General features: G+C 41.8%; 2 protein-coding genes across 4 annotated transcripts in view; both read left to right on the top strand.

The window, feature by feature from the left end:
- The window catches only part of kcnab1b (potassium voltage-gated channel subfamily A regulatory beta subunit 1b), a 30,730-nt gene extending 15,530 nt beyond the window's left edge, over positions 1–15,200 (top strand). The window contains exons 4-15 of one of the 2 annotated variants that reach the window (XM_053883277.1): positions 879–916; positions 2,969–3,048; positions 3,418–3,462; positions 4,865–4,909; positions 6,265–6,308; positions 10,273–10,359; positions 12,971–13,056; positions 13,144–13,264; positions 13,325–13,419; positions 13,502–13,622; positions 13,894–13,982; positions 14,053–15,200. In XM_053883277.1, coding sequence (XP_053739252.1) covers positions 879–916; positions 2,969–3,048; positions 3,418–3,462; positions 4,865–4,909; positions 6,265–6,308; positions 10,273–10,359; positions 12,971–13,056; positions 13,144–13,264; positions 13,325–13,419; positions 13,502–13,622; positions 13,894–13,982; positions 14,053–14,142 — 941 coding nt within the window. In that variant the 3' untranslated portion in view covers positions 14,143–15,200. Of the gene's footprint in view, positions 1–878; positions 917–2,373; positions 2,536–2,968; positions 3,049–3,417; positions 3,463–4,864; positions 4,910–6,264; positions 6,309–10,272; positions 10,360–12,970; positions 13,057–13,143; positions 13,265–13,324; positions 13,420–13,501; positions 13,623–13,893; positions 13,983–14,052 lie in introns of those variants that run through there. The other variant, XM_053883278.1, reaches the window with a different exon arrangement.
- Positions 15,201–15,475: 275 nt separating this feature from the next.
- pask (PAS domain containing serine/threonine kinase) lies at positions 15,476–23,069 on the top strand. Of its 2 annotated transcripts, none has more exons than XM_053883585.1 (21): positions 15,476–15,688; positions 16,145–16,360; positions 16,567–16,775; positions 16,835–17,005; positions 17,161–17,292; positions 17,400–17,534; positions 17,607–17,847; positions 17,934–18,109; positions 18,185–18,308; positions 18,382–18,553; positions 18,929–19,068; positions 19,458–19,572; positions 20,509–21,026; positions 21,106–21,248; positions 21,315–21,479; positions 21,542–21,667; positions 21,735–21,869; positions 21,934–22,133; positions 22,217–22,350; positions 22,428–22,577; positions 22,647–23,069. In XM_053883585.1, exons 2-21 carry the CDS (start codon positions 16,162–16,164, stop codon positions 22,835–22,837), a joined length of 3,576 nt encoding a protein of 1,191 aa, XP_053739560.1. In that variant the 5' UTR covers positions 15,476–15,688; positions 16,145–16,161; the 3' UTR covers positions 22,838–23,069. The 2 variants fall into 2 exon arrangements, with proteins under 2 accessions (XP_053739560.1, XP_053739559.1); XM_053883584.1 differs by having other exon boundaries at positions 21,312–21,479.
- The last annotated feature ends 369 nt before the right edge of the window (positions 23,070–23,438 follow it).

The raw sequence follows: 23,438 nt of genomic DNA, 5'->3' as shown, positions 1-23,438 counted from the left end.
TTCTGTGAATATGTTTTTAATTTATACTTTTCATTATTTCGATTTATTATCAATTGTTTTATTATAATTTTCATTATTATTTATTTATGTATTTATACGTTTTGCTTCTTATTGATTTCCATATTTCCACTTTCAGTCTTTTGTTTATTTCACATTTTGCTGTCAGTATGCAAATGCAGTAGGCTGGACGAACCTCAGTCCAAAGCAGTGATTGGTTAGACGAACAAAACAAAACAATTGATTCAGAACGCGAAACCATTGCGTCTGCAGCTGATAATGTATGAAATAAGTGGGTGCATGGTTGCAAAAGGATAAAAAAAAAAAAAAAAAGGTATTTATATTTATTTGCATTTATTTATTTATCCATGAATTTAGTTATGTATTTATACATTTATTTTTTGATAAATAGAGAAAAGAAGATATTTATATACTGTTGACCAATGCTATGTCTCCTACTCGCTCCATTGCTGTCATGTGCTCATAATTTCATAATCACACGGCATTAGCAACGTGCTAAAAACACAAAAATTTTTCTTAGTAAATAAGTACATTTCAATTTCTCCTCTTAGAATTCAATAAATTCTATGCAAACGGCCCAAATAGTGTTTGTATTGCTGTAAACATGCTCATACTTTTGAGCGCTTCGTAGATCAGCCCCTCCATGTTGTGGCTAACAACATATAATAATATAATAATAATATGATCGCACAATGATGCGACAAGCGCTCACACAGAAACTCTATAGGAGCAGCAAAATGTCAGTGACCTATAGCTGTTATTGCCATGTTGGCGCTGTTAAAACCACCATTTAGCTGTGACTGTTTACGACATACGTTCCTGGTTCTAAATGAGTCCTCTCTGTCACATTCCTTCAACAGGCACGTGGGTGACATTTGGAGGTCAGATCTCAGATGAGGTAAGGCATGATGTCACTTCTCATTATCCTGCTCTCACGACACACAAGCAGATGCTGTCGCCTTTGAATGTCATTTAAAGTGAGCATTCTTGACATCTTGTTTGGAGATGACAGAAGGGAACAAGGATCATGACGTACCAAGACGATTGGAATTATTCGGTATCGCTGCTGGGTTCTTCCACCAAGGCCAGGTGTCCCTGATGTCCCTGATACTGTCACGTATTACTGAGTTGACCTCTTTATTATTGAAGTATTTGTCCAGCCTTGACAGAAAGGATTCACCAGTGGTGAAGCAACATGATGACCTCATGAAAACACAATGGAATAGAACACCAGAAAACCATGTACCATGTGTGTTAGTTATCACTTTCTGTCCTGCTGACTACATCACTCAATTTCAGACCTCCTGTGACTTTTTTTAGTCGACAGCAGGCTTCGTGGTCCTTAAAATACAAATCTTAATCCTTGAAATTCTCTGGAAAGTTGACATGATAGTTAGCACACAAACTTCATAGAAATGAATGACCGTTATTGAGTACTTTTTTTTTCAAAATAGACTGAATGCTTCTCTTTTGTAGCTTCTGCTCCATTACCTCTTGTTGACACTTTTTTTTTCGGCAGCGGTATCAGAATGTAGCGTAGCATGTTTATGAAAAAACGTCCAAATTCACAAAGTGATTGCCAGCATTGTGTTTCACAGTCTTATCCTGTGGAAAAAGACCATTAATGTTAAGACAACAAGGGGTGTTACACCCTGTGGTTACGTCACCCGATGTGGAATTCCAAGTCAGAAAGTCGAAGAATCCAAGTCCAAGATGGCTACCCTAAACGGGAGGTTTTTAATGACTGAAATACGCCGGCTGAAACTAGCACGTTCCTTTAATTTGTTTCCTCTTCAGCAGGGCGCATATCTTGTCAAGAGGTTGCTTATGTTCCGACAAGAATAGCTTTCGCAGACGTCACTGTCTTATTGTCCACTTATACTGGAATGTCCGGAACTCAGCGCTTACGTAATTCCTAGCACCAACCTCCCTCTTCTGAAGAAACGGTAATGCAGCATTTGGTGGACAAAAATAATAATCGGAAAAGTATCGATAGTTAAATGCCATTTCTGGAAGAAACGCTAATGGTATCGATACTGCGACGCCATCATCGCCCACTCGCCCTCTGCAGGCAGCAGGAAGACAGTGACATTGGTACATTAGTAAAGCTCCAGTTTATTGTTTACTTTGCACTATAAAACTGAATACTAATGTTAGTTTGGCCTATGACACGCAATAATGATGCTAGTCCACCGCTAGTGCGCTACTGAAGTCTGTTCACGCTGCATTTAGCTTGCTACGCGATGAACGTTAGATTTTTGGGTTGTTTTTTTTCTTTGCCTTTAGCTGTTAGCCATGGCTAGCAGCCTTTAGCTTGCTGCTATGTGACTCGCATCCGTTTACTTCAGTTAAAGCTGCAGACGGAAGCCGAGAGAGGTCAACCTGCAAGTCAACCTAAGAAATTACAGCCAGTACTTTTTTTGTCCTTGCAGTATTAAAAGAGTATTGAATGCCTTCCTGGGCATCGACATCTAGTTGACAATTTTAATACTGTGACAACCTCGCTGATGTGCCATGGTGAGGTGATACTGCTTTCGTCGTACTAAAAACTAATCCTTAATCTCTTTAAAAATGAGTTTGCACCCTTTTATTTGGGAAATCTGCCACTGAGCTAACAACCAAATCTGGAAGCGAAACAATAAGAATTAATTTTCTCTTTGTTGAGCGGCGTCCAGGATCCAGGATTATTGCACCCACTGTGATTTTAGGTTACACAATAAACTCCCCAGATGAGACAGGTTGTTGCACAGTGGATGCGGAAATTAAAAACGCCTCCATGAGTTGTGGGCTTTGCTTTTCCCTCTGGCTGTTTAAGCATCTCAAAACTCCCAAATTGCTATTTTTCAGCTGCCACCATTAAGCGGCAACAGGGTTCACACAGAAACTAAACACTTGAGGATTTTCTGTTTGGATTTTGGTCCCAAATCATTCGCAGTTTTGTCTCTTAAAGGTGGCTGAGCAGCTGATGACAATTGCCTACGAGAGTGGGGTTAATCTGTTCGACACAGCAGAAGTTTACTCCGGAGGAAAGTGAGTGAAATGTTCTGATCTCTCTCTCTCTCTCTCTCTCTCTCACAGAGTGTGTTTCTGTTCCTGCCCTCAAAGGACACACTGTTTCAGATTTACCCCCAGATCAGGTCACGCCGTCTGAAACGATTAGAAATCATTATGTCCGGGACTCAATAGAAGTTTAATAGTCGTGGACGTGATCTACGCAGGGCACGCTCAGGTTGTGCGTCCTGGAATCCTAATTTCACGGGTCCTGGCGCTTTCAAAGTGTTTTCTCTTCATCTGGTGCTTTCTCTGATTTTTAATCAGTCTTTACTGCGGTAGACGCGCGTCTATGCCTCTCCACAAAGATCTAATCGCATCTTGTCTTTGGGCCCTTTCTATTCACAGAGCAGAGATAATCCTGGGAAACATCATCAAGAAAAAGTGCTGGAGGTAAAGCGCATGATATCGGACTCTGTGGATGCTATTTCACTCCATACACTGAATTTAATTTCTTGTCAGGAGCTATTCTTAAATGCTCGCAGCGGTGAATGAACTGTATTTTTAAGTGACTCTAGCTGATGTTTTCTTCACTCCATCTTATTTGCTAGGGAATTAGATGTGCTTCAAAGAGTGGAAGGACAATGCCTCTGTTAAACCGGGGCACAAATACATTGGAAAATGGATCGTGATATATCAACATAATGGTACAGAAGGAGCAGGATGGGAATGAACTGTCGAGCTGCTTTTGTTCCTGGTCTTCTGCAACATTGAAGTTAGTTGGCCGGTCTCCCCCCTGTAGTTTGGTGTGACCTTCTTGATGGAGTCTGACCAAAAGTTTCGCTGCCCTGACCACTCTCCAAAACACTTCACCCAAGGCTCAAAAATACTTTCACATTCTGGGCCATTGAACTTTTTGGACATTGTATTCTTGATGCTGGCGTTTTTGACAAGAGGTCAACATGCCCACCTGCAAAAAAAAAAAAATCCTCTGACTTTATGCTGCTACTTCCCAGCTCTACACCTTTGCATTGTGTGGTGCCTTCAATACGTTTCTCAGTGTCACTCTCAGCAACACACACGCAGGTGAAAGTCTTTAAAGTCGTTGGACCCTATCCCACGGTTCAGAGACAGAATGGTGACCTTTTAAAATGAATCCCCTGTTTCAGTCAATGTCAGTGGAAATTGGCTCAAGCCCCCTTTGGCCATTGTCAGGAAGACGAATGAAGTAAACAGCATGTGCTGGACTGATCTGAACTTTGTTGAAGGGTAATCCTTGACAAGTAAAAGAACATTTTAACACTGCAATTTAAATCTGAAATTAACACTGCAACACAGAACCGAAGATCTTCCAATATTTATTTTTCATGTCGACAATATTCAATTATGAAATGATATTTTAACATATTTTAAGCATATAATGTTGCAAATTATGACTTTTTCTCTTTGTTCTTTATAATTTAAATAACAAAATGTATGATATAATGTAACGCCACGTAATGTACATACACAAGAGTGTAAAGGTCAGCGTACAAGTGCTCCAGTGGACAGAGAAATTTCATTTAGTCTCCTTCATCTTGGATGTTTTGGTTCCATCACATTGTATAATCGATTAATATATGTTAGCTGCATCTATTAATTATTTTTATTATTTATTTTTGATTTTTGATATAGATTAAAAACAGCCCTAAATATCATATAATAACGTCACTAAATGTGACTCTAAAGGCAGTAATAATTCTGTAAAGTAACCCGAATCCACAATGTTCTATGTGGACTTTACACTGTGTTGACATGAGCTGTTCATTTCAGATGCTTTTTTCCTGACTTCCACATGTGTGCTTGTCTTTTCCAGGCGGTCCAGCCTCGTGATAACAACCAAGCTATACTGGGGAGGAAAGTAAGCGCGTGTTTGCATGTGTGTCCATCCAAGTGTGTCAGAGTCTTTATCCTAATCAGCAATAAACTCCATGTTCATTTTCATCTCCAGCACGCATAGCATGACAGCGCATCGGGCATAACAAATGGTGACGCATCAGCATTGCTGCGTGCGCGCTCCCTCCCTTCATATGTCTTCATGGGACTCCATGCCAAATTGCCAAAAGTGAAATTTGTTTCAACTGTCATGCGGAATTATTCGTCTCTGCCTTCTTTCTCCAAAGCACCAGAGGGTGGTTGGCTCGATATCCACCACTGCTGTCTTCGGCTAGCGTTGCGTTCTGTGGGTATAATAAATAATCAAGGCGCAATATCAACAAAATATAAGCGCATTGTGACACTTTCATGAATTATCAAGAGGAATCTGTGTGTAGGGCGTCGTGGCCCCAGGGCCTGTCTTATCTCCAGACAAGACTTGCATGCTACTTTGCTCTCTAAGAAAGATGTGTTCCCAGTTCTTTGTACGTGCATATGTTGTGAAAATAGAGTTTAAGGGCATATGATATATAAAAGATTGCAGATATCAGTAAATTAGAATGAAGAAATTGAATGGGGGAGAAGAGGACAAGCCCTGTGAGTTCAGGTTTGAGTGGGATTGTAGAGCATAAGAGAGGCTGGAAGTCTATACCTGTAGAGGCCCGTGGATAGCAGTCAAACTTTATTATAGCTGTCCACATAATGGATTTGTTAACAATGCATAATAGAAGCTATATTTAAATTAGTAGCAGGACTCAATCTTATTTATTACCACGATTAATCTCATTTTAATATTTGACACCACAGTTATCAAATGTAAGTTGAATCTGTGTGACAACTGGATGGAAGTGTACCAATGATGAGCATTTTTTATGCCTCTATCCTGATGTTTAGTAAACTTTAAAGATAACAATGCACTTTTATGTAATAAAAATACAATAGAAAAGCACTGTGACAGTGCAAGCCACCATCTATTTCACATGAGTTTATCAATGAAACAACTGCCATGATTCAGAATTGTTGATGTTCAACAGGGAATCACCTCCAGGTCCCGAGAGTTTTAGTGAGACACTCCCACGCTTGTACGATAAGGTGCCGCCACAGACACATTTATTTTAGAGATGCTGTGTTTTGTATCGTGATGTTTTATTGTTGAGATTGAATTATAGTAGAAAGACATGGGAGGTCATTGGCTTCATGTAGCCTGTAGGTGGCACAGTGCCCTCAAGGTTAAGAAATAAAGAGAGACAACCTTTGAAAGTAGAGAGTAAAAAGGTCCAGTGCGGCAAACTTCAGTGTGTTTGACATTTTCCTGCTAAACTTTTTCATCTTCTGTTCCAGAGCAGAGACAGAAAGAGGGCTCAACAGAAAACACATCATTGAAGGTAACTCCCTGGTCTCCTACATCATTGCATCACCTTCAGCCCATCTACACTTCCGTGAACTTTTGTTTTCCTTCCGTGCCTCACCTCCCTCCACTTTGCTTGTGTACACACCAGGATTAGGCACACTGTAGTGGTAATGCTGCAGAATGTAAGAGTCGCTAACGTCTCACCTTCATGGTCTGTTCACGAGTCTGATGCTCGGAACAACACTTGTCTTGTTACTCCATCCTTGATGCTTTTTTTTTTTCGTAATTACTCACTTTTCACAGTCATTTGCTCTCCAATGGATTTGCCATCTGGTCCACGGCGCAATGCACCTCTCAGAGTGACTCAGCTCTCTTGCAGATTATTAACATTCAGGGCAGCCTCTGCAACTTTCTTTCCCTAAACACGATGTAGAGCGTGAGACCCGGCCAGGTCCGGAGGAGAGGAAGCCGTGATTAGGACAGAGTGAGAACAAAAGGTAGCCATGCAAATTACCGAAAAACCTGTTCTCCCCTCTGTCATGTCGCACTGTGACCTCTGGAGTGTGCAGCTGTTATGTAACGAAAAATGGCCTCACACTGAGGTAAGCAATTGCTCACGTATGAAGTACTGGCAGTTCACTGTTCAATTCAGGTGCAGTCAAAAACAAAACAATGCCGTTGCACTCTGCTTGCAACTGGTGTTTAAGACAGCAGTTACCTAACATGGTCGCATGATTCTGAAACACACTTGAGTCACGATCATCTCGCTCAGATTTGTCATCACAGTCGCTGGCCTTTTTCTTTCACTACGTCCTCATTACACTGTTGTAACTGCAGAAGTAATCACGACATAACAAATATGCTATTGATCCATCCGAACACAGTGTGTTTTCTTACACAGTCAAATTGGGTTTCCATTTGATAGAATATTTTTTTATTGTTACTGCGCATGTAATGTCAAACAAATTTTCTCCTCTTTATGTACTGTATATACATGTTTAGTACCTACTGTATATGGCGCTTGGTGCTGTGATGAGACAGGTGATGCTGTGGAACAAGGTCAGACCTTTTTGCAAGGGCAGTGGTGTTAGTGTTGAATGTGAGGTCATGAGAACTTCAAGTCTTATGGTCTCTACTACTGTTGGATTGATAAGGCTTCATGAAACAGTGTCCTGTCCTGGTCAGTTGGTGGCAATCTTGGTTGAAAAATAAAGTGGTGTTTCAATGAAATTGTCGAGCAACGCCAAAGATGAAGTAGCAGACAGTGCCATCTAGGGCCCCTGAAAAGTATGACACTGTTTCTTGAAACCTCATCAACACATTACTAGAGTCTACTATGGGAAGTAGACGGGGGTGGTCCACTTTGTATTACAGTAGTTGAGAGCCTGGTTGTTGAGGGAGTGACTTGTCAGTGAGCTTAAATTCTAAATATTTGGACTGAAAATTAGCATTCCCTGTAGGTTGTCTGGGGTCAGTACCAACATCCAGAAGAGACTCAAAGCTGCTCCTCTGTATCATGAGGAGCTAGTTTGAGATGGTTTGGACAACTCCCTTGGGGGGCTGCATCCTGCATGTTTGTCCTGGAGTAGGGCACAGGGCAGACTGGCCATTATGTAGCGGATAACATCCCTGAACAAAAGCAAACAGATGCTTTTGTTTGCTTTTGTTCAGGGATTCCTCCATGTTTGTTGTTGTTGTTATCATCCTAGCTGCGACGTGTCTTGTGCATGAGTGGGCTCAGTGGACCAGGAACTCCTGCTCTTACAAAGGTCCAGTGTTGTCTGGAGAGTAAACTGTTAAATTAAATTAAATTAAATTAAATTATTTTTGTTGTAATGAATTAATCGTAATAATGTTGTAATTACCTTGTTAAAGTCCCAACTCTAGTTTTTATATATAAAACCAGATTCATTTTTTGCCAGGAAAATGCCCATGACCTCTGAAAGCATCTTCACGACCGACTTTTGGGGTTCAACCCATCAGTTGAGATTATCTAGTCATAGACTAGACTTTCAAAATTACCATATTGCTGGATTTAAACTATAAACCTCATTTCTTGGTCCGATACCCTTCAGGTCAATGTCTGCTTGATCAGTCATCCAGCAGGGAGGCTGATATCATCATAAATCCGTAGCAACAGAGGAAAAGGCAATGCATTATTCATGCCGTGATCAGGTCGGAACATAGATCAATGGGAGCTTTGCCCTTAAGCTCACCTATGTGTATATTTGAACAGGAAAGACTAGGGGTCCTTATTGATGTGGAGCTCAGGCGTCTTGACAGGGATCAAAGCGGAATCACTGCAGATCTTTTTAGTGAGGTATCCAACTTGGAGGGGAACCCAAGGTTGACCCAGGACATGTTGGGGAGGTCACATGTGACAGGTGATCTGGGAATGTCTATGAGTAAATGGGAGGGAAGGCTGGGCGTCTGTGCTCTGACTGCTGCCCACTCGTCTCTACCATTTGAATATGGGATGCATTCCCCCAAATATTTCCTCTTCTTAAGTTATAAGAAAGAATGAACGGCGAGCTCCAAAAATAGATGCTCTACACAGTTAACTGGACTAATCCACAATACAGCAGAATCCGCTTGTGATGACACTGCAGTCACCGACTCACGGGTGTTTCTGTGACCGTGGGAGAGGCGGGGACAGTGGAAGCAATAAGTGGAAGCGAGCGCTGGGATTACAGCATGATGAGTTATGTGGCACTAATCGTCTGCACACACTGACTCATTCACTGAAAGTCTTTTCCCTTCTTCCCCTTTCCGCCGCTGTTCTCCTCTGTGGCAGACTCCCGTGTTTGCCTTTCATCTCTCATCCATCACTGGCTCCATGTGAATGGGGGCACTCCACGCTCGGTTGCCATCTCTCCTCTGCGACTAAAACATGTCCGATGGAAGTTGAAAGCCGAGAGAGACAAGAAGGCGAAGTGTGACCTTTTGTCCGAGCGCTCGTCTCTGCGATCATCTTCCAGGCGTTGAATTGTCTGGTTCTTTTGTGGTCAACACTTATTTCGGAGCAAGCTCATTTTCTAGATAACTGCACCATTTTAGGGTGTTGTTTGGAAGGAATGTCTTAACTGTGTGTGAGATAATATGGATTCAAATGTATTATGCTGTTTTAAATCGCACACCCTGTCCCATTTTCCTGATTTAAGATTGATACATATGAGTGAGCAGGGTTCACCCCAGCACTTTAGCGGTCTAGGGGCCCCTAATGCTGAGTAAAGGAGGGCCATGAAAGATGTGCGATGCGCTCCACCTCCAAACTCAGGCACAGCTTCTCCTTGTTTCACAAGTTTAGCATTAGCAAAATCATTAATACAGACAACAGAAGAATGGAAATTACAGTTATAGCGTTTTTATGGTCCTGATGATCTTTTGTCAGCATCTGTACAACTTATTTAAACAACACTGGATGTGTTTATAATGTGTCTTGATCAGCTGGTTGAGAGGTGTCATAATTTTCAGAATAGTTTTCAACTTCTTTAGAAGCGCTCGTTTTTCATTTTGCTCAGGATCAGTTGAACACCTCTGCATTTGCGAGATAGTGGGGATAGTTCTGTTAACCTTCCATTTGTACTGCAAAACATCTTTTCCCAGGATGATTCTTGCCTGCGTTCACATTGCAAACAAAAAAGGTGCCAGCTATTAAATCCCCTTCATAAAAAAATGTCTGCCTCTGCTGACAAAATGCCTCTGAGGATTGCCAGATAAAGCTTCATGCAGAAGAATTGCTCCACATTCAGAATCCTCACGTGGGATTTAACACAATTTGACACTCTTTCAAATGAGTTTATTATTGTCATTTCATAAAAGTGTTGTGCGACGGCATCTGTATTCTTGACTGAAGGTTGAGACTGATTCACATGCTGGAGTGAAATATCTGGGAAGATGCTGAGCCTTAGCGACGCTGACCTTTAATTTCCCAGAAACTGCCCTGCATTTTTTCGGTTTTAATTCCATGTTGTGAGAGCTGTCTGGTCTCGCCGCAGGTCTGAAGGGCTCCCTCCAGAGGATGCAACTTGAGTATGTAGATGTGGTTTTCGCCAACCGACCCGACAGCAACACTCCCATGGAGGGTAAGTGATGACAAACAAAGCCAGAGGGGGAGCGCAGGGTCCAGACTGGGACAATGGGTTTTGTTCTGCCACATGAGAAGGTGAGACATCGAGGTCGGGTGACCTCTGACTTTGACCGAGGGGATTATCATTGTCTGACACAGACTCCTCAACTAATCTGACAAGTTATGCCTCTTCTCTCTGTCTCTATTTTGGTCTGTCTCTTGCTCTCTGTGGGATCAGTGGTCTCTACGGGGTCTGTGAGAGGCACCCGCTCCCAGCCGTCCCTGTTCCTCAGAAGCAGGATTATGGCGGCTCCCTTGAGGGAAGCAGGGGTATTTTTGGGCTGGTCTCAGTTGATGTTGTGTGCTCACTAGCTTCGCCGTTACTGGGGCACATGCCTGACGCCAAAGCCAGTTCCTTCATCACACTTCAGTCCCACAGCAGAAACTTGGGTACTTTTCTCACACCTCCTCATTCGCCCCTTCTTCCTCCAGTGGACTGTGGGAGGCCAATCTGTCACACTTATGGTCCTCGGGCCCTGCTGGTCCTCGTTCATGTGTCAGCCTGTCACACAGTCTGGTCAGCTCTATTAAATCCATCACACACGCTCCTCAGAACTGAAACTCAAGGTCTTAACGGAAGTCATTTACCTCTTCACAGCACCAAAAAGTGTCTGCCATCTGGACCATATCTGTCCTTCTATTTTTCACATCACGGCAATACATAAACAAGAGACACATGATGAGGATGTACACTGCATAACAACACTTTACCTCACCAAACCTGACTGTTTACACATTCCAGCAACAAGCTAGCCTACACACCTCACAGTTTCACAGCTGTTCTCCAAGGTGAAAGTCATTAAGGAAGCAAAATGTTGACATGTCTGAAGCAAACAAATTATTCATCAGTGATATAATTTAAACAGTGATTCCCATTACTACCTGCCTCATCATTCTGTCCCATGATGCTCTGCAACAGTTGAATCTCTTACGAACAAGAAGAACTACAGTGGTCACTTTCAGACATCGGTGAACCAGAGTGTATGTTTAGCTCCTCTCCGTTTGATATATCTATATTTAGATGCAGATCTACTCACTGTTAATCTGTTTTCTGTGACACAAACATAAATTCATAGATTTTGTTATTATTACTATTTATTGGTGTGTCGCACCAGACATTACTATAAACATTTTTTTATACTGACAGAATTGTATTTACTTGCAAAATATTTGGTTAAACGTCACACACACACACACACACACACACACACACACACATATATATATATGTATATATATATATATATATATATGGCCTCTCAACTGATGTGTAATGATCAGCTAAGGTAAGGACAATGAGCTGGCTCTGAGGTGACATGTTTCCAGGTGTTTAGTTTTTGCTGCCCAGATAGGAAGGAAAAACAAAATCGATAACTTTGCTGCTGGGGCCTTTCAGCCTCATCAATTATAGAGGGCCCCAGTCGTGTGATTTATTGATTAGCTGCTCGCATGTAGCCGCGGGGAACATCCGGTAAATATACATTTCAGGTAGAGCGCGACCTGCGAAAACAGTAGCTCAAAGAGGTGGCAAATTGTTGTTTCTTGGAAGCCATTTTTTTAAATAGGGCTGCCAGCTAAATGTCGATGAGAAATAAATGTGTTTTTTTTTAAGTGATGAAAAGACTGATGGTAGTGGGACAGTGTTGCCCTGACAGGCACAACATTAACAATTCAATCATTTTGTTTGATTGTAAAATGTATAAAGTGACTGAGATTACTTTGTAAATCTTGGTCACCCAGTGTGGTTCTCCGTGATCCACAGTTTTCCTACCAAATCCAAAGCTGACTTCCCTTGCTCCACTTTGAGCAGATGTAGTGTGATTTCTCCATCCTCCCACTGGCATCACCCACCCACTCACGCACACACAAGTTCATATTTATATCCTTGTTAGGACTTTTAGAGGTTTCTCATTGACATGTTGCTTTCCCCAGTCTCTCTCCCTTAACCTTACCCTCCAAAACAAATGGCTAAACTTGACCAGGACTCTGAACCTAACCTAAACTCAATAATAATTATCTAGTGCTCATGGTGTTTGTTTTCCATTTCAACCTTTTATATTTAGGGTTAAGCAAAACTGTCCTAACTAAGCGAAATGTCCTTACAAGGAGGTGTTTTTCCAAGAACAGCAATAGATAAAGCACTGAAGCTCTCACTGCTCCTCCTCGAATGAAGAGGACTGACTTGGTAAATCTCTTTCAGTGCCTCATATCCTCACCTTTGAAAAGCGATAAGTTCGTTGATGACTTATGAGTTTGAACACGTGAGCCTAATTAAAAATAAGCGAGCTCGGTCTCATCACACCAGACTCCCTGAAATATTTATTAAAAGATCCTAATGAACTGCTGAAGTTCAGAGTGACTTTTATCTTTTATAATGGATCTCTTTAACTTAAATAACTTAATGGATTGTTGTACAACTATTTTATAGTTTATCTGTATGTACAACAAATGGATTTATGTTTAATAATTCGGTAGGTTCCTGGCTGTTACAAGATTTAGTTGTTACTGTATAATACAGTGAAAGTTTGGCTCCCTCTAGTGTTGTAAACCTGACACTTGTTCTGCAGAAATAGTTCGCGCCATGACGCATGTGATCAACCAGGGGATGTCCATGTACTGGGGGACATCGAGGTGGTCTGCTATGGAGATCATGGTGAATATGACATTCAATTTGTGTGTTCATATTTAATGTGAATGTATTGGATATAAATATGTCCCTCACTCACATGCTGTTAAACAGGAAGCCTATTCGGTGGCCCGGCAGTTCAACCTAATTCCACCCGTGTGTGAGCAGGCTGAGTACCACTTTTTCCAGAGAGATAAAGTAGAATCCCAACTCCCGGAGCTCTACCACAAGATTGGTAAGCCTCTTCTTCTTCTTAAATGAGCACTTGTGTATGAATATTAATGCTGTTTCACAGGTGTCGGAGTGGTCTCTTGGTCCCCCTTGGCCTGTGGCATCATTACTGGGAAGTATGAAAACGGTGTACCGGAATCATCCAGAGCTGCAATGAAGGTTGCTTTTGCCCACTTTTGAATGATGTCTGTACTTTTTTGGTATAGTTTCTGATAGTTGCGGTATGTTGTCGTTGCTCCAGCCGTACCAGTGGTTAAGGGACAAGATAATGAGTGAGGATGGGAGGAAGCAGCAAGCCAAGCTGAAGGAACTGGCTCACATCGCTGAGAAGCTGGGGTGCACGCTGCCGCAGCTGGCCATTGGTAACACGTAATATGAAGCTTGTTTGCAGGCCATGCAGCTTCGAATACTGCGACTTGAATGTAGATCATTTAAATCAGACCCTGATCAAAGACATATATCAAAGGCTTTCGGTGATGTTGTGAGAGAGGAGAAATGAACCCTCTGACCTTCAGCTTGTTAACTCCATTTCACCCTGTTGTTTGAAAAGTAGATGAGCTGAGTTCATGTCACTGAAGATACATTGTTGTACCTGCATTTATCCAACTCCATTTCTGTCTTTCTGTTCACCAGCATGGTGTCTGAGGAACGAAGGCGTGAGCTCGGTCTTGCTGGGATCCTCAAATCCAACCCAACTGACTGAGAACCTGGGTGCAATTCAGGTGCAACAAACACTAAATTAAAATGTGTTTATCCACCCTAAGGCTTCATCTGTATGTGATATGACTCCAGGTAATCCCAAAGATGACGGCAGGTATCGCGACTGAAGTGGATCATATACTTGGGAATCGGCCTCACAACAAGCGAGACTACCACCACTAGGTCAGACGGAAGTCAGCTCTGAAGGCAACAGAAAGCCAAACCCTCACAGCCATAGCACAATGAGTGCGTGCCCATCTTTGCTTGAGTGCACGTACGACTGCATTAGTGCGCAACAGTTCTGCTTGGCGCCTTGTGTGTACAAAGATCAGCCAGTATTCAGATTCTTAGTGAGCTACTTGACTAAACATGCATGCTGCAGTCATGACAGCCGGACTGATGGTAACAATGGTTGGTTCCTGGTCACATGGATAAGTGACCGAGGTGATGCTTGTGTCCTGCAAGTCGGGTAATTCTGCCCCCGTACCCGGTAAAAGAAAAACATTTCAGAGGGCTTAACTTGCCATCATTCAAATACTACATATCTACGATAAGGTGCATTAAATTATTTCCAGCATATTTAAATCTGCCTTACTAGTCTTATCAGGATGTTGAATTACAAGTTAACAGCGCATTTCATCGGAGTAAAAGACTTATTAATGTAACTAGTTCTGCATTACTACACACAGGACCTAGTTTAACAAAAGTGTGATGACTGTTACACATTTAAATTCATGTGTCAAGAGGATCTCCACACGTCTGTATGGTTTTCTCCAGTTTTTCTCGTGATTTAAATGTACAACCGTGTAGTCTCATACCCCCGTACTTCAATTTAATTCGGCCATGCTTTAGTGAGTGATGATGGGGTCCAAATAATTTGACTTTATTGGTGTCTTGTAGCTTAACTGGTCCTGTGAACATCTAAGAGATGACATCCGGAGGGGACATTTACAATGGTAAATTTGTAAAAATAAGAAATATGGAGCCGGATGTTTTGCATCTTTATTTGTATTTCGAATCCAACCGTCATCAGACGCCCATAACACAAAATGACTATGTAACGCTGTCTTTGTTCAACTGTGAATTCTGGTGTTGTTCACCAGACATGTACATAAAAATAAAGAGCTTATAATTTAAGTTGTCCCTGTGTGTCTTTGTGACAGGACCAAAAGTGTATCTATCTGAGTCATGTACTTAAATGTCAATGTTTATGTCATTAATATGTCTTTTACTGATGGTTTATTTTACTAGTTATATTCCTCTTTTGAATATTTTATATGGGTACATTTGGAGTAACATTGTTTTGGTTGACCTTCAAAATTAAAACAACCTAATACCCATTTAAATAAGGTGGTGCACAAGCATTAAAGCAAAAAATGTCACATAAAACAGATGAACAGAAATAAATAAAATTCATTTAATCGATTTCGGAGATTTCACTTGTTTTCTGCGGTACTTCCGGTATATTGTCCAATGAGAAGAGTTGCCTGGGTACGTCACTTCCCCTTGTCGTTTACTTGCTAGTCAAACGAAGCCCGCGGTTTATGAAGTCATTTTTAAGATTCTACTGAGTAAATGTCACCTCAGCCCTCAGAAATGGACTCCGGCTTTTAAAGTACTCCTGCATATATACGATGGTGGAGATATATTTCGTGGTGAACACCTTGTTTTAAACAAACGGACTTCGTCGTCGACGCGTTTTGACGTTGCCATTTTTTTGCCATATCAGGTAAACCTGCGTTAGTATCGATCCTCAAAGATAAACCGATATTACGTTAATCCGCATCGCGTTCAGAAGTTTTCAAAATTCCAGAGCGAGCCAATTGGGGTGCACCTTCACATATTGGTTATTATTGACTTACTTCCTTCCCCCTTCCAGAACGAATCAATCACATGTCTAAACCACAGAGCTGAACTAAACATCCACATTATTTATTTGTTTGGTCAACGTAGGGCGCTCATTTGTTTCTATTATACAATTTTAAAGAGCAATGCAGGAGCAATGCAGGAGTTTTATCCTTTTGGTTTACTGCGTGTTGTTTTGGTCACGACGAAGTCATACAGAAGAATGGATGACATTAAAAAACATTTTGAAGGGCTGTCTGTTCGGAAAGCAACATCAGAAAAACAGCACTATCCACACCATTAAGATCTTTTTTTGTGTTGTTTTTTTTTTCAATTCCAGCTGGATAATCAAAAGAAATGTCGCTGATGACCCAGTGTGGTTTTGGAGTGAGAAAACTCGCTGGAAGAGAAGAAGCAACTGTTTGTGTTGTGTCAGATTCAGATCCATTGTTGAACATCCTGGATGCCAACTTTGACTTGAATAAGTCCTATCCATGCACACTGAAGCAGAGCACAATGGCTGGGCAACAACATTGGTATTCAGGGCCACTGTCAGGTGAGTTTACCCTCGGTAAAGTAGGTTGTTAATTTGATGAAAGAAAGATTGTGAAGGACAAAATGGATTAACTTGAGTCTTATATCTTTTGTTTCTCATTGTCTTATTCTTGCAAGTTAGTAGTTTATCCATGTTATTTCTGACTGAACAGTTTTTACCAGGTATCAATTTTTAAACATTAAACTCACTTGTATTTTTGTTTGCAGCTGAATGTCAAAAATATGATCCCAGCACATCCAGCTCACAACCTGCTTCCCACATATCAGTGAAGAGTCTTCCACATCCTTTTACAATGTCCCAAGCCGAGGAAAGCCTCTTTAGTAAGATTTTCTCTCAGGATTCTGGGGTGTTTGAATGTCCCTCCACCTACAGCCCAAATAAAGCAATTCTGACTGTGGATGAAAAAAGCAGAGAGGTTAGTACATTCTTTACAATTGCATCGTAATGAATAACCAGTCAAAAATGTTATTTTAGATTTTGTCGGCCAACGATCAGGCCAGCAGACTGTTTGAGTGTACTGCTGGTGAGTTGATCGGGAGGAAACTGTCAGATGTGTTGAGGAAAACAACTCAAGTGTTAGAGGAAGCGCTGGAAGAAGACTTTCTGTTTCGTGATGGAAGTGTTGTTGCTGTTTATGGAATAGTGGTAAGTGATGCTTGATTTTGGGCATTAAAAAATGAGCCAGTGTGACTTATATTTTGCGGACATGGAAATAACTTGTTCACAGACCTTGAATAGTACAGCTGAATTAAATTTTAATTGTGTTCAGAATAGTTATTTGTTGTAACAAACTCCTTCAGGTGGATGCTCTGACATTGTCTGGGGAGATGCCTGTGACCCTCTGTTCTTACCGGGAGCCTAACAAAGACAGCTGGCTTCTCATGTTGGAATCTGTGGAACGGGTGTCAGCTTGTCTTTCCTTCTCACAAAATGCAAGTCAAGTTGAATTAAACTCTACTATACTGCATCACACTCGCTGCATATATTATGTCCAATGTGTTCTATGTCTGATTTACTGATATATATTTTTTATTTCCAGGGAGTCATTCTTACTTGCGACATTGCTTTTGCTAATCTTCAAGGATACCATGATCCAAAGGAGTTAAAAGGAGTTTCGATTACAGAGCTAATCCCTAATTTACAAATCCCACTTCACAGTCATGCTTTACCCAAAGTAAGAAACAAAACTCTCCTTCTCCTCTCTGTTTGATAACTTAACATGTTAATTTTCTTTTCTTTTATTCAGATGCTGCGTGTTCAAAAGGTTCATGGCCAGAGCAGACGTGGGTCATCACTCCCATTGTGTATTAAGCTTGAGGGTTCTGTCCAATGTGCGAAACCTCATCTACAAAACAATGTGAATGGCGCAAGTGCGAGTTTTGAACAAGTCAGTGACGAACAAATACTTTCTCTTCACACCTCTTGTACGACTGCTGTGCCACACCCAGAAACCTGCAAGAAGCCTTGTGAAGCAGATGCCTCGACTGGTAGCTCTACAGTTAACCCTAATGGTGACCATTATTTCTTCCGTCATGATGTTCTTACTATTGTCCCCAACTCTCAACTGCTCCAGACACAGTCGTGGACCTCAAGTCCTCGACCCCGGCGTTGGAGTACACTGCAACAGTTTGGGTGTTTGCTCCCATCAGCATCCTGCTGTTGCTTCGACCTGATGGCTCCATCTACAGCATCCAAGATCGACTTGCCCTCGCTCTGTTCGGCTACAGCAAAGAGGAACTTCTCGAGAGGGTGAGGCAGCATTTAGGACTCTTAAGAAGGTGATTTAAAACTCTCATTTGTTCAATACTGACTGGTCTTGCACAGAACATCTCTTTCCTGATGCCTGGCTTTTATGAGTGGATGTCAGAACCAGTTGCAAGTCTCTGTCCATCGCTTGGATCTGGAAACCACACTGATAAAAGTCCTTCCAAAATATCAGGGAAAATGGGTGAGTGATTATTTACAGAATCTTGTTAGTTTGCTGTATTTCTTTGTGAGATTCTTAACCCTTCCCCTTTAAGAACCCTCGTCCCTGGTGGCTGGCGACATGGCCATGGTACATCAGGCTGTTCTGGGAATAAGTGCAGCAGGGAGGGGCCGGATTTTCACCGGCGACTTTAACAGTCTGGAAAAAACAGGAATTGTACCCTCCGTTCTCTCTACACCAGCTGTCACCTCCACACGTGCCTTGATGTAAGTTCTGATTTCTTTTCAGCATCTCTTGGCAAACAATGAAATGTTTTGTTTTATATATTTGTTTACCCTGTTTTTTATTGACGTCCCAATAATGAATTTTACATGTGTAAAAAATAATTGTGAATGTATCAATGTTTGTATCAGTAGGTCATTTGTTTTACAAAATATATATTTATTTCTGTTGGATATTTTAAACATTTGTTATCTGGATTTTTTATCTTAATATCTTTTTCTACATGATTGTAGGATTTGCAAACACTTGTATAATAAGTACCTGTTATTTGTGTACGTACAGATGAGTTCATTGGTAATGGTTCCTAGAAAGTGTATATTTTGGTAAAAAGTATTTTGAATATGGGCCATGTTCTGCAGTGCCGATGACCCCTCCAGTAGCCAAGTGGACAGTGCAGACACCACCCAGGCACTTCTGAACACGTTCATGTGGGTGGACCATCCGGACCAAGACACTTGCTGCCAGCTTCAGTCTGAATCACATCAACAGAGGCCTAAGAGTGGGTGTCATTTTGCCATATTTGTTGTCTTGCCATTTATAATGTCTCCTGCAACAGTTGGAAACGGAGGGAGGGCAGTTCCATTTCCACTGGTACCGCATTTTTGACTGCATAGGGTGTCCATTGAGACTCTTTACCATTTATTGTAAAGGGAAATGAAATGATTTGATCAACAAAACTTGAGTTAGCAGATTCTGAATTCATGTTTTATGTTGTTAATTACTGGGAGTGGTTTTTAACACAAGGAAACATGGTTTCCATAAATAGAGTAGTACAGAATGATAAAGTGGAAACTCATTGACAGTACAGTTCTAGAGTTTCACTGTGTTCTTGTGTAAGTCAACAGACTCAGAGAGCCTGGTCCAAAGTGCCCTTTTCCGTCTCCTCAGGTACTTGTCCTCGGAAGAGCTGCGACAACGCTCACGCCTCCAATGGGAAGGATAAACGCTCCTGTTCCTCCCTCCTGCAGCACTCTAGCTTTGAAGTTATCTCAATGGAGAGCAGGTGAGAATATGTGTTGAGGGATTCATTTAGATGCACAGGTCTCACAAACTTTCATAGCAACTCATTTAACATTTTGTGTAACCGAAATCCTCCTCTAGGAGCATCCTCATTGGTTTTCATACCTGGTTGCTTTGGAGAATCCTTTAAGACAGGGGTTTTTAACCTTTTTGTCACAGTCAATGGGCCCAAGGCCCAATCAAGGAATGGAACTGATCCATTACTCTTGACTGAACCTTGTGAAATTACATGAAAGCATTAGATCATTGCAAAGATATTTATTTTTCCTTGAAAAGTCCAACTAGCAGCAGAACCAGGTGCAAGTTATATTCATAAAATTTACTAAAGAAAAAATACAGTTGATCCAAATTGAAAATTGGAGAAACTATACATCATGAATAAAATTTTGAGTAAAATAAAAATACTAAAACAAATAAACGACAAATATAAACTAAAGAAGATATAAGTGCCAATGCAAGTATTGCCATCTAATTTTGTAATTCATTTAAAAAGAAGGTGCTTTCATGAACAGCGTTTACTGTTGGGGGCGCCATCACTTTCTTTATCATTGTTTTCTTTTCAATATCTTCTCCGTAGTTGGTAACTATCACAGATTTGCAGCTGTCAAGTCAATTCAGTGACACACTACTGCCACCATACGTGGCTAATGTATAAAATCTCACAGCCCAGAGGTGTAAAACAAAAAAACTTTTTGAAGCCCTCTAGGAGGCGCTCGCAGCCCAACCATGGGCCCCGGTCCGATGGTTAAGAATCATTCCTTTAAGACATTTGTTCCATACGTTTTCTGAGTTATGAGGTGTAACATTGAGCTGAAAAAAATTATGCGAGTTGTACATGTTTGAGTCAATGCAAATTCAGTCCAAACTTGTCAGATAATGAATGTCAGATTTTTTTCCCCTTCCCCGGTTTTCTTCTCAGGTCATCATCTGGCTTCTGTGAGAAGTTTGCTGGTCATGGCGGTTCTGATCCGTGCCAAGTTGGAGAATCTCACTCCGCACACATGGTTAACTCCGCCAGTTGTTTCCTGGACGTGAACAGCAACGGTGACCTCATCACCCGAGCCCTGGCAGATCTTGATCTTAGCGGCAGTGTCGAGGTTCTGGATGCCAGAGGGTCAAACCGCAACTCCATGCGGTCCTGCGATACAGCCCAGCTCCTGCGAACACCTTTGCCACCAGACTCGGAACAGGATGCGGAACCAACAGAGACGGTTGATAATGATGTGAAGCGACCTGAAAACGATCCTCTGTGGTCCAGACTCTCTTCCATTCATAAAGAACGCGGTCAAATGAAGAGTGGGATCCAAACATCGTCGGACATCCCTGCCACATCCACTCCCAAGAAAACAAACACCAATGAGCAGGGCTCACTGGCACCGCAGATCCTGGAGGGTCAATATGAGGGAAGTGGGTTCCACAGAGACGGCACCAGAGTTGGTTGGTACTTTTCTACCTTGTGCTTCTTAATAGAAAGATTAAACTTAATCTACAGTCACTGCATCTTCTCACTCTCCAGAGCTGGTGTGTGACGTACGCAGGGCAAGCCTCTCTGATGGAAGCCACCTCTTCTGTGTATGGTTGACCTTACCGGGTCATCAGGGGTCACTGTTTCACTCCGATCACTCTTTGATTCAGAAATCTGCAGCCAGTCCAGGAGAGGTCAGTGGCAACCAGAAGAATACAAGTCGGATTTTCATTGGCTGACTCTTCTTTTCTCTTAAGAAGATTGGTGAGACCAGTCATGTGGAGGCGCTGCGCACCACCATGGACCTGGAGCACTCTCGGGCCTGTGACGGCCAGTTTGAGGAAGAGTACCAGCCCATTAAGGCGGTCGGTAAAGGAGCGTTTGGGTTTGTCTGGAAGGCAGTGAGACGATCTGATGGACAAGAAGTAAGAGACTGTGCAAAAAGTACCCATTTCTGGAAGTGGAACCCAGATGTTTATGTCCGTAGGCTATTGTCAAGTTCATCAGCAAAGCCAGGATTGTCAACGAATGTTGGGTGGATGACCCCATGTTGGGGCGAGTGAGCCAGGAGATCGCCATCCTGACCCGAGTGCAGCATCACAACATAGTTAAGGTAAGACACATTAGGGAGTGTTGTATGCTTGGTTCGGTCTGCAGTCATATGTTTCTTATTGAAACAGGTGCTGGAAGTTTTCGAGAACGGGAGCTATTTCCAGATTGTGATGGAGAAACATGGAGATGGTTTAGACCTGTTTGAGTTCATCGACATGCAGCCCAGACTGGACGAGCCGCTGGCCAGTTACATCTTCAGACAGGTGCGGATTCTTAAGAAAGGTGAGTGTAATAATCGCCTGTAATAACAGTTCAACTCTGTTGCAGCTCGTAGCTGCTGTCTTCTATCTGAGGTCCAAGAAAATCCTTCACCGGGACATCAAGGACGAGAACATCATCGTCGACAAGTGTTTTCACATCAAGCTGATAGATTTCGGTTCTGCTGCCATGATGGCTCCGGGGAAGCTCTTTTATAATTTCTGCGGCACCCTAGAGTACTGCTCCCCTGAGGTGCTCCAAGGAAACCCGTAAGTTGATCATGGAAAACCTGTAAAAATATCCCACCAAATGTTTCCGGTAGATCAGATTGTCATTTGAATTTTCCCAACAGGTATGAAGGTCCAGAGCTAGAGATGTGGTCTTTAGGGGTTCTTCTCTACACTCTGCTCTTCAGTGAGAACCCATTTTGTGGGGTGGAAGAGATTCTTCAAGCCAAACTGAAGCCCCCCTTCTCCCTCTCTAAAGGTGTCTGCTCTTCTCAGATAGAATTGATGTTGTAATACACCGCACGCCTAAACCTCCAGACCGTTGTTTTCAATCAGAACTCAGTAGTCTGTTGCGCGGCCTGCTGAGGCGTGACCCCACCGAGAGGATGACGCTGGACCAGTTGCTGTTAGAACCCTGGCTCAGTCAGCCCATATCCCTGGCAGAGTACAGCTGGTCTGAGGTGTTTCCCGAAAACAAGGATGATGGTGAGTGTGGTGCGGTCACTCTCTCTTTGTCATCTTGTCAACATTATTTATGTTGTGTGTTTGTTTCAGGTGCTGTGCAGCAGCAGGAGTCTCCTCCTAAACTGTACAATGGCCAAGGTTTGTTCCCAGACGAAGGGGAAGACACCCTTCCTGATGACGAGGATGAAGATGAGAAGTTATCTATGGTAGCGTTGGAATCAGAACTCCAGAACTATCTCAATGATGGAGCATGTCAAGTGGAGTCACTCGGTCCATCTTGACTACACGTCTGTCATTTCAGCTAAAATATGATTGAATGCTTTCAACTGATGAATTCTGCAAACCTGGCGGAAATGTACAGCAAAACATGTTTTTTTTATTATTTATTGCTTTTTTTCGTTCATTATTTCTTCAAGGTTTTTATCTGTGAAATCTGTAGACACTACAGTGTTTGGAAGTAAACCTCCGATTAGTCTGTCAAACCACAACCTGTTTCTCTTCATGTTTTTAACTTCTGTGTATTCATTAAAATTGTAAGTATATTTACAATATTTTATCTATTTATTGCACACAGATTAAAAATATTTAAAAGCAAAACGTGTCGTGGTGTTTGAATATTTAGAACAAAGGCTGAATAAACACTCCGATTGTTTCACATAACTATCTTTATACTTATTTTTACAAACAAATTTGAAGAAAAGCAAAATCATCTGAAGCAAGCTGCATGTCTCAGTGAGGTAGCGTTTTTAAACTGTTTAATACTTACTGTGTTCTAATTGTGTTCATGTAGTAGGAAGTACTCCTGTCAAAAGAGAACGTTATTGGACGTTGCTTTTGTATATAAATGGTGAGGTTCACAACAATTTGGATTCGTTTTTAATA

Source organism: Synchiropus splendidus, chromosome 13 (assembly GCF_027744825.2).
Source record: "Synchiropus splendidus isolate RoL2022-P1 chromosome 13, RoL_Sspl_1.0, whole genome shotgun sequence".
Lineage (NCBI taxonomy): Eukaryota > Metazoa > Chordata > Actinopteri > Syngnathiformes > Callionymidae > Synchiropus > Synchiropus splendidus.
Note: the sequence above shows the minus strand (reverse complement) of the source record. Positions and strands in the feature narration are given on the sequence as shown.